General features: G+C 42.1%; 1 protein-coding gene across 1 annotated transcript; it reads right to left on the bottom strand.

Annotated features, from left to right (window-relative positions):
• Positions 1-63: 63 nt before the first annotated feature.
• On the bottom strand, positions 64-10,842 carry LOC108898222 (cyclic nucleotide-gated cation channel beta-3). Its single transcript, XM_018698131.2, has 17 exons — positions 10,714-10,842; positions 10,132-10,186; positions 9,127-9,268; positions 5,563-5,723; positions 4,944-5,470; positions 4,709-4,759; positions 4,542-4,628; positions 4,389-4,453; positions 4,192-4,314; positions 3,144-3,285; positions 2,197-2,356; positions 1,999-2,096; positions 1,828-1,911; positions 1,410-1,528; positions 1,185-1,337; positions 932-1,082; positions 64-829 (listed from the first exon to the last, which is right to left on the bottom strand). The coding sequence occupies exons 1-17, from the start codon at positions 10,840-10,842 to the stop codon at positions 809-811; spliced, it is 2,268 nt and encodes a 755-aa protein (XP_018553647.2). The 3' UTR covers positions 64-808.
• Positions 10,843-11,116: the final 274 nt, after the last annotated feature.

Here is an 11,116-nt window from a genome sequence, read left to right as displayed (position 1 = left end):
CATTATTACAAACTGTTCTGAGCTTCTTGAACCAGATGAAAACAACTCTCAGTTTTGCCTCATTTCAGACAGCATTTATTCATCAATATATCTGTTTGTAGAATCAAACAGTGAGTGTGGTAATGAGGGTGGTAATGGGATCAAAGCCACTGGTGTAAAATTAGACTGAGCTGAGGTTATTTCAGCTCGTCCTGGCTGCAGAGTTCACAACTACAGAGACCACTTAGTTAATCAGGACTCACTGTGTCCCTAACCGGATTAGATCTCTCTCCCTGAACTGGACAGATGACAACACAACGGGCAAAGGAAAGAAGGGATCATTCGCAGGATCAAACTTTGACTAAACTGTTGTGAAATCACTGAATTATTTAAACAGAGACAGATTAAATTAAGCATCACTGACACCAGCTTTTAGAGTCTTGTCAGGCTTTTATAAACTACTGAACATAAAGTAAAAGCAGACCAAAAAAAACAGGAGATTATATTCAGTGTAGGAGTATAAATATACAAGCTGCAGTGATCTCTGGATTCAAATACTGCACACCTCAATGCGCAAGTTATTTTAGTGAATTGTTTTGTAATAATTTATCAGACTGTCTAGATACAGTCAACTCTGTCTATGAAGCTCCAAGCAAATTGACAAGGTTTTAAAAATACAGGATGAAATAGTGTTTGACCCTGGGGAGTGACGAGAACATTTGTCTTACACAATAGAAGAAAAAACATGCAGTAGAAAAGTGCAGTAAAATACGAATAAATCAATCTGTACATTCACTCCCAAAAAGGAGTCATTAAGAAAACTGTGTTTTCACTGGCCAGCAGCAGCACTCTGAAACACAAAGAGCACAAAACCAAACCACAAATATGTCAAATACATTCCTACAACCATGTGTAGTTACTCTGATTTGCCAGATCAATAAAGAGAAATCACCTTCAGCCTGTCGATGATGCCTTTATTGATGGTTCCTCCAACAGCACGCAGCAGTTTGGGCGTCCCAGGTCTGGGTCCAAACAGAGCCAGACCCTTCTTCTTGTCCTCCTCTGCTTTAGCTGCTGCTGGACCCTTGGCCTTCATCAGCTTCCTACACACACACACACACACACACACACACGATCACAGGTGTGAGTGAAGAAGTGATGAGCCTATCTGATGTTACCAGATGAGAAAAATCTTCCTGACTCACCGTCCCTTCCTGGCCAGCACCTTCTGAGACTCTGGGTAGTGGACCAGGATGTCAAACAGGTCCTTCTTCTCCAGGACAAAGAGGTTAGCAAAGCCATAGGCTTTGACGTTAGCGGTGCGTCTGTTTCCTCCATCTTTGGACGACTGCAACAAACTGAGAGAAAAAAAATTATGGTGTTTCTTTGTGAGTGGATTTTAACTGATAATTGTCCTCACAATAACTCACCTGATTTCTCCAAACACACATCCAGCCTTCAGTGTGACAAACACAATGCTGTTGTCAGGTCCTCCCACCACCTGCACCGCTCCACTTTTAATGATGTACATCTCTTTACCGATGTCACCCTGCAGAGGGCAGACATAGATATTTATTTACTAAAGGGAAGGATGATATCAATTTATAATCCTTTGAACTGAGGAGTTGACAATATTCATGCCAAGCAACTTTAATCCAGGACAATCATCAATCAATCAATCAAGATGACTGATGACATATTATTATATTATTATTGATGAATAACAAATGAACAAACATCTCAGACATCTGACACAGCACAAGGTTATACTATGAGTTATACAACTGGTGCTTTAACAGTGATTCAGCAGCTTTAAATGTACATTTCAGTCATTTCTGTGACACTCACTTTCTTCACGACAAAGTCTCCAGGTAGGTAGATGATTGACTTGAGCCTCAGCAACATGTCCACCAACATCTGCTGGTCACAACCCTGAGGAGAGATGGATACAGATGTTCACCTGACGTCAGTTTGTCTGTGTCACTGTATCTGAGGAGACTTGTGTGTCTGTGTCTGCACCTTGAAAAGATCGATCTTCTGAAAGGTGGCCAGGTTGATGTCCACAGCGATGGCCGTCTTCATCACCAGAGGCATCTTGTCCAGTAGCTCTGACTCATCTGAAGCAGGAAGGTGAAACAGAAGCAGTTTATTCTGAAGCCACATACTCATGAGTTTCCTCATAGTTTCAGACTTTCACTTTATCCAGTATCTACTGACCCAGCATGCCCTGAGCATCCCAGGTGTAGGTGTACCAGGTGCGGACTCTGTTCTGCACCAGAGAGGGGATGCGGTTGGTCACCATGTAGGCCACAGTGCTGTCCATGGAGGATCGGAAATAGGTCTGTCCTGCTGTGGCTGCACCAATGACATCTCTCATCTGAAGCAGAGAATAAAGTAATGTAGTGAGGAAGACATTTGTTAACCTGGATGTCTGCTGCTGTCAGTCAGACAGGAGGATGAGATGCATCATTTATCAGCTTTAACAAGTATTGTGACAGTCAAGACTCTACAGGGAACCAGTGAGAGACAACAACAGTCGGAGTGACAGATGATGAGGTGATAGTGTGTTGTCAGTATGATTTCTAACACGACAGGTGTCGACACACTACATCACTACGTTAATGAAACAAGTGGAGGAAGAGATGATGACAGGCTGATTTCTACTGGGACTCCAGATGAGGAGAGGATGCTGGGGCTGTCACTCAGGCTACAGGCACAGCCTGTCTGTATGTTACCTGTCCAATCAGACTGGAGAACACAAAGACGCCCGTGAAAAAGTTAGTCATCTGAAAGGCAATCTCAAAGACGGTGTGGGGCTCGTTAAGACCCCCGATGTTGATCAGACTGCGGACAGCAAAGTAGTAACAACGCAGGTACCTGTGGAGAGGGTGGGGCTGTTAGAGGGGCTGTCAGACGACACTCACTGTCACTGGCCTGTTGTTCGGACCGAGAGATGAGAGAGTGTGTGTGTGTGTGTTTCAGAGGGGCTCAGACACTTTGAATTGCTATTTCTCACATTTATTCCCTGATGTCTTGCTGCCAGATATTCTACAATTGCTTGAAAGAAATTTTTAAAACGTAAACGACAATTAAATAAAACGTTTTTAAAAAAAGAAAAGAGACCAAATCAATATTAAAGATGAAAAATATGAGTGAAAAACTACCTGTCCGAGAATGATGGACATAAAGAAAGCCCCAAACAGGTAGTTAGTCATCTGAAAGATCTGTCCGAACATGGAGTCTGGAATCGGCAGCTCACCGATCATCAGCAGGGACTTCTCCGCATAGAAGAAGCAGCTGAGGTAACTGGAGAATACAGTTTCAATCTGTCACTGTCTCTAGATGTTTCAAGGATGGAGAACTGACACAGTGCAACACTGCAATGACTCTGTGTCATCTCATGTTGTATATACAGTCTAAATGTTTTGTGTTATAATATGAATGACACTTTCCGCCAGACAATGTGTGATCAAGACACAATGAAAACATGAAACAAATATCAGGTAAGAAGATTTTTATCCTGTAACCAGCCTGCATTTGGAGTCAGGATCAATCAGTAAACTTTTCTAATGTTTTCAACATTCAAACATGGAAACAGAGTCTCTGAAACTGTCAAAACATTTTGAAAATGTTTGTGATGTGCTTCAAACCGCCAATGCTTAAAGTCAGACAAATCATTTTGAGAGTGATCTAATGATAATTTACTTAAAACTGCACAAGAATCAAACTTTTCTAGTCAAACTGAAACACAGATTGATCCAAACCTGAGCTCATGTGCAACATAACAGCTTCATGGTAAATCATATTCTCAGGATAAACACAAATGTAACAGGAAAAACTTTGCCTTAATGTTTTCTGTCAAAAAACAGAAAGAAATCATCTGTTTGGGATCAATGAGTTATTAACATAACTGATTAAATATACATAATCATTAATTAACATTGAAATCTGACATCACTGTACCTGAAGTTGCAGATTCTAATATCATTAAACATTTATGGGATTTACTGTCCTTGTAAGATCAGTATATTTATCTGGGAAATCGGAACAACTTAGTTAAGAGGCATATTACCAAATTATTCTGTTTTCTAAATCCACCCAACAGAATTTTTATATTTAAACAGATAGTTCCTCATTTTACAGGTGTTTAATACTCAGCAAAGACAAAACAAAGTCTCAGAAACACAGAGAACACTGAGGCGTTGTACTTACGCACTGCCCAGGCCCGAGTAGACCCATTTAGTTTTGCCGATGCCCTGATAGTCTGAAGCTACGTAGTAGAAGCAAGCGTTGAGGTGGAGCATGAAGAGGAGATACCCGATGGTGCGAATCACTCTAACAGAGAAGTGAAGAGGTTAATGTGTAGCTCTGTTTCACTGCCCTGACACCACTCCTGTCATGTGACTCACCTCCAGATGTACGCCTTGGCCATGATGCTCTCCAGACGATCACTGAACTCAAAGAACGTGTCCGCCTTAAGAACGAGAACCAGAGAGTCAACAACAGGAAGGAAACGAAGCACCTTCAGTGTGTTTGACTGATTAACGTCAGAGTTAATTCACCCTCATCAGACGATTAGCTCTGAAAATGGATTTGAATCCAAACTGGAGGTAGAGCAGGTCAAACGGAATGAGGGACATCATGTCCGCCTGTTGGACAGAGACAGTCTGAGGTCACTGACCTTAGTTCACACTAAAGTTCAAGGTTTAAAGACTTCAGGTTACCATACCTTGAATCTTTCTGAGTCTCTGTAGTTCTTCTTTGTCAGCACTCGGTCTTTCTGAGAGGAAGAAAAAACAGTTCAGGGTCTTCACACAGGACAAAGACTCAACACATGATCAAGAGCAAATCATTATCAAAGCCTGAAGAACATAAAACTAAATACATATTTGGAAAATGTTGATTTTGAATCAGTTCAGTGACAGGAGAACAGGCTTTATATCAAAGGAAAACGTCAGACTCACTATGATGTCTCCTCCTTTGACAAACTGTTTGCGGGGCTGGAAGATGATGGAGTCTGTGAAGTAGATGAGGTCAGCCAGCAGGTCCAGAGCGAACCAGTAAGGGATGGCGCTCTCAGTGTGGTAGGGGAAACACAGACGGGCTGTGGTGAACCAGGTGTTGTAGTTGAAGGCCAGAGTGACGAGGCTGAGCCAGGCGATGTAGCGGCGATCTGTGAAAGGGTCAATGGTCTGCCCCACGACTGAGTCCATGCTGTCCTCAATGGGCTTCAGCACCATGTCCACAGAGCGCCAGACAGCGCTGGTTAACCTGGTCTTCAAGGCCACCTTCACCTCCTTCTTCTCATCTTTACCCTCTATTTTCTTTTTCTCCTCCTCCTCCTTCTTTTTCTGCTCATCCTCCTTCTTCTTCTTCTCCTGCTCCTCTTTCTTCTTCTTCTCAGCCTCCTCCTTCTTTATCCGCTCCTCCTCTGCCTGCCTCTTCCTCTCCTCTATCACTTTTGTGTAGTTGTCTTTGCGGAGCAGAGGAGCTGAAAGGACAGAATCAAGACTGAGTGAACAGAAGTATTTAAATTGAAGAAACTGTGTCAGTCCAAATGAATAAATCTGTGTGTGTACTCACTGACAGGAGGACTGATCTCAGGGGAGGAGGCGTACTGATCCACCACTTTCTCCTTGTAGATCTCCAGTCTCTCTCTCATCCGTTTGACGATGGCTCTGAGCTGATCATCTGAGTATCTGTTGATGACGATGGGTGGAGGTGGAGGAGGGGCTGCCTCCTGTCTGCAGAGGGAAAACACCATTCAGAGAAATGAGCCACAAACATCAGACACTCTCTCTGATTCACCTCAATTCAGTTTAATAATGAATAAGTAACAGTAGTGGACTATGATAAACTGGACAGTTTACTGTTACGAGGATGAAGAAAGCATGTTCTAACGTATAACTCTTGGTACTTCTACAGCTGTTGTCAATATTTCATATGTGTAATGTGACAGTTTTCACTCCCGGCGATGAACCCACAGACTTAGTTTAACATTTTACCAGCTCATTTCTGTTTGCCAACCTGGAGCTTTACTGTTTCATAGGGGTGTGACAATACATTCAGCTCATGTGACGAGACAATACACGGTATCAGGTTCACAAGAACGAGACAAGATTTGAACTTTTTTTTTTTTCAAGAAAACTTCAATGATGAAATATATGAGCAGAAAGCTAGTCTTTCTTTATTTGGTCCAAAGTCACAAAAGGCAAAACAGTGCAGGTGCATTTTGAGTTTCTAACTTCTAACTGAAGCTGTGTGTGATCTTCTGACTGGACTCCTTTCCAGAACAGAGGTAGCAGGGACGGAAAAGTATGCTTTAAGCTTAAGTAGCGACAGCAAGGCTACTCCACCGCTTTTATAGGGCAGCTACTGAGAGGGACAGAGGTCTCCCCTCTGTAGTTTGCAGTCTTCCTCTCGCTCTGAGGCGCAGTTGATTTGCATACTGCTCGTGTTAGCCGCGTTGTATATGTTACTATTTTCCTTACCGTTCTTACATATCGTTGCTGTCGTGTCTGTTGCCATTTATTTTTATTTTTTATTGCCACGCGATTTTAATGTGGCGGGGTATCTTCTGTGCTAATTTCTTCAAGTCATGCTAGTTGCAGCTAGTTGTCTCACGGAGGGCTATTATGAGCTCAAATAATACGTTCATTGGTGGCGGTGGAGGGGGGAGGAATGAAACCCGGAAATAAGTTGGCATTTTAGCACTTCCAGTTTCCTTGTCTGAAAGTCAATGTTTTTTTGAATGGGCTTTTTGGTTAAATTCCTAAAATAAGGTCTGTGGTTCTGTAGTTCACACAAGCTCAAGACACATTCATGTTTTAGTTTACGACATAAAATAAGCGTAATAAAATACCTTACTTGTAATTTTTTTGTAAGTTGCTAAAGAAGACTACAGAGGTTGTCGACGTCACAACGCTGCATGTGAAAACTACTCTCCACCTTTACAGCCTCATTGTGTTTATACCATACAGTCTATGGTTTATACTCACAGTCTTTCAGACCACTAAGAAAAGGGCTTTTGTAGAGCAGATCAATAACAAGTTAGAATTTTACTGGTGGCAACTTTTTACTTCTGGCGACTGTATTTTGGCTTCGAAAAACATCAGAGTGGTGTACATTTGTGGAGATTATCTTGCTGAACAAAACTTTTCTGTATCATAAACTTTTGTTGATTGTGGGGCTTGTTTTCTGCAATGACCCAAAAAGTAGTAGTAGAAAAATCCCATTGGCTTTTAGAGAGGGAACCATGCTAACTTCCGGGTTGGTGTCATCCCTGCACTACTATTGTTTTGGTTCACTCTCAGCAGCAGCATCGACTCGCAGAAAAACAGAAGTTAGCCACTGGCATTGGCTAGTGAACTGAGTGAAAAGCTAATAACTCCGCCTCTTTCACGTGAACGCGCTCGGGAAATCCTGGGTTGACTTCAGGAGTTGATAACTAGCATCGTAAGACTGCTTAGCCAGACTGTGGATGTTGGGTTTAGTGAAGCCAGATAACGATAACATATCCTGGTTATGTTAGACTTGCTTCGTAGTACAGGCCTCAGATCCTTTTCATTTCCAGCTAAAATCAAAACATGGTTTCCTCTGGAGAATCATGAAATGAAAAAAAGAAAAAGGCTACTGGTTTATTCAAAGGGTCACTTTACCTAAATTACCAATAATCTTCCTGGTGACATCTGTCCATTTAGATTCAGTCTGAGAAATATTTCTGTGAAATGTCACCAACACAGTAGAGGTGAATGAATTTAGTTTGTAGTTCAGCATTTAAAAAAAATGACATTTACAAAATTCAACACCTGTGCCCTGAAACAGAGTCATTGTTTCGACGCCCCACACCCAACTCTCTAACTTCTGTAGACTTGAGCTCCCACTCCTCACTAATCCCTCCTGTGACCGGTTTTCATTAATGAGCACTTTAAACTGAAGAGGAGGAAGCTGTCAGTGTCTGTGTGATACTTGACGACACTGCTGACCTCATGTCAGACAAAGACATTTAGACTGTGAAATTACATTTAAATAGAAATGCTCAGCTGACACAGACACAGTGAGTCTGGAGGAGATCGCCTGTGTTGATTTGTCACCACCCAGTGGACAAACTTCAGTAATACTCCCGACTGACTGGAAGGGCTGAGAGAGGCTCGACTGTCTCTAGTCACTGCACAGAAATCACCACAGAAAACCTTAAATAAATTACAGAAAATAACAGAAAATACTGGTTGTACGATATGATAATGTGGTTATTTGTTCTCAATAAATGAGAGATTAGTAGTGGTTAGTAGAACTGTGTGAATAAAAGGTTTCTAGAGATATAAATGATGCACTTGAGGTGTTCGGCAGTGACAGAAACACAGAGACAAGAGAAGATAAAAACTGTATCTGTGCTTTAAGTCATGTCAACGTCAGAGGTTCAGGCATCTGCATCCAGTCCATCAGAAATAAGAATATAGTATGAGAGGTGTTTTTAAAACCTGCTGTTTTACAGTCAAGGACCACACAGATCTTACTGTTTAAAGTTTTCAGAATAAAGGTCTGGCTCAGAAAATAAGTCCAGTCTGGTCTAGTTCTGCTGTGGAGTACAGCGCATCACCTCTGACCTCTGATCACAAACCAATGAACATTTACAACATGTCTCCTCCTGTGGAGAAGTAACCTGTGTTTACAACAGTGAGATCAGCTGAACCTGTCATCACCCTTTGTGGTTTTTCTTGCTGCTTCAGAGACAGCCCTGTGAGCTTCTTAAAGCTAAAAGCTGAAAAGCTTTTAATCCACTTTCAGTTTGTCCCTCTGTTAATAAGCATGTAGCACCAGGGGATAAAGATCTCACATGCTGTGCTCATCTCTGAGGACTCTCTCTGTCTCCCTCTGCCTTCGTGCCAGGGAATCTGATTAATTAGTGTCCACTGGGTGATTAATGTGATACTGGTTTGTGGTGTCAGTTTCTTGGCAGGACTGTGTTTTGGTAAGCTAAAGTGGAGTTTGGAGACCGGGCAGATACTCTAGGGTTAATACACTATATCTACTCTCTTTAATTTAATTTACGCTTGTATCATAGATTTAAAGCATCCAGCCTGCAATTAAATGTCTGAGAGCAAATCAGGCAGAAACTACAAAAACTACAAAGAAAGCAGGATTTACCCCTCAGGTCCAGCTTGATCAGGGTTAGTTGGAGCTGCAGTAGGGCCTGGAGGTGGGGCTGGGGCTGGAGCTGGAGCCGGGGCTGGAGCAGGGCCTGGGGCCGCAGCTGGAGCTGGAGCCTGGGCCGGGGCTGGAGTTGATCCTAAGAAAGTGGAAGAATCAGATTCACATTTTATTTCCTCCAGACTCGATTCTTTCAGTGCATTTTATTCTGGTCTCAGCAGGTAACACATTCAAAGACTACAGAGTGTACAAACCACTGCTGCCACTCAAATAGCATCTTCATCTATTGTTGCTAAAATTAGATATATAAGGTGTCTGGAAGTTCATCCTTTCAAATGATCCTATATAAAGTAAGTGACGTGGCTTCATGGTATCTCTACTACAACTTTGAATCATAAAACTTTTGATGGTCAAAACCTCATTTCATCAAAGAGCTCTTCAGTGAATGAAGCAAAAATGAAGCAATGAGACATAATATAGTTGTTTTGTTCTCTTTTTGCAGGAGAAAGATCTAACACAAGTCATGAATGTTATTTCTTTTCACACACATTAAGTCTGAGTATAATCACCTGTATTGGATGACACAATCATTGCTTGTGTCTAAACTGAGAGCAACACAATCAACCAGTCACTGAAATTCAATTCATTTCATTGATCAATATCATCTTCATCAATATTTCTGCCTTACAAGTGCTGAAAGAGGTGATTAGCGCTATCTGATGAAATTATTTTAGTAACATTATGAATTAAACTATTATTATTAGCACCAGAATGATATTTACTGTAGCTGTAGTCAGAGCATCTGGACATAATTAGAGAAGTGTTGAACTAAAGTTACAACATATTCCTGAAGCCCCCAGAAAAAAGATCCTTCCCAGTATCTAACCCAGGCTTTGGTCCAAACGAGTCAGAGGACAGGAAGCTGAGGAGAGGCAGTCTGACACAGAGCACAACAGAAAGGGACGTACAGTAATTCAGCCTCTCAGATGAATGATGACTTACCCTGCGGTTTGTCCACTTTCTTGGCCTCATTCTCCTTATCGGCCGCCTTCTCCTCCTACACCACAAATCAACATTTTCCACAGAGTCAGACATTTGGCTTCATTACTCAAACCACGGCCATTCAAGACATCTTTAAAGAACAGTGAATTTAGTGTTTGACAAATCACTGCGTCGCCTGATAGACACTTTTAAAAACGAGCTGTGTTCAAGATGAAATGAATTTAAAAGTGCCCGTTGGGTAATGAGTGATTTCAATGAGGTCTGTGCAATCAAACAATTTGATTTGGTTCTTTGTTGGCAAGAGTCTCAAGCAACTGAGTGGATGGAGGAACAGATAAGAAGCTGTTCCTGTGATTTCAGGAGAAACTAATACAACCACACTCACTGTATTACATGCTGGATATGATGTTTTATTTTTTGTGGCTATGCTTGACGATATGAAAACTAATCAAAGTTTGTGAGAACAAAGAAGAGTCCAGGACCTCTCAGGACAACAGATATGAATGAAAGTATCCAACAATCACTTCAGAAGCCAGAGAAACATTTTTATTCACTCACTGAATATAAAACAACAGGTCTTACCTTGGCTGGAGCTGGAGCCGGGGCTGGAGCTGGAGCTGGAGCTGGAGCTGGAGCTGGAGCCACGCTGGTGGTCCCAGGAGCCGCTGACACCTGTGGCCCACTGAGGAGGCCCTTCAACTTACCAAACATGTCCAGAAACTTGAAGATGCATCAGCTGTGTGCGATGGGAATGTACTGATTTCTCAGGACCCCCCTCCTGGCTTAACCTTCCTTGTTCTGTTTGCCCACCTCTCCTTCTCCCCTTCATTTAAAGCAACACGCCCTCAGAACCACGTTGGTCCTGATGGTATTACTGCTTTTAGCACTGCTAATACTCTTGCACAGTGAACAGCTCCCACCAGTCACATCTAAGCCCATCACCATCTCATATAAGGTCGCAAGAGGCTTATAGGTGACCAGTAAA

Source organism: Lates calcarifer, linkage group LG24 (genome assembly GCF_001640805.2).
Source record: "Lates calcarifer isolate ASB-BC8 linkage group LG24, TLL_Latcal_v3, whole genome shotgun sequence".
Lineage (NCBI taxonomy): Eukaryota > Metazoa > Chordata > Actinopteri > Centropomidae > Lates > Lates calcarifer.
This window is presented reverse-complemented; position numbering and strand designations above follow the sequence as displayed.

Coding starts and splice junctions, on each gene's coding strand:
- LOC108898222 (XM_018698131.2), bottom strand. CDS start 10,842: ATGTTTGGTAAGTTGAAGGGCCTCCTCAGTGGGCCACAGGTGTCAGCG. Junction 10,187..10,713: donor CGGCTCCAGCTCCAGCCAAG/GTAAGACCTGTT, acceptor TTTGTGGTGTAG/GAGGAGAAGGCGGCCGATAA. Junction 1,338..1,409: donor TGTGTGTTTGGAGAAATCAG/GTGAGTTATTGT, acceptor TTTTTCTCTCAG/TTTGTTGCAGTCGTCCAAAG.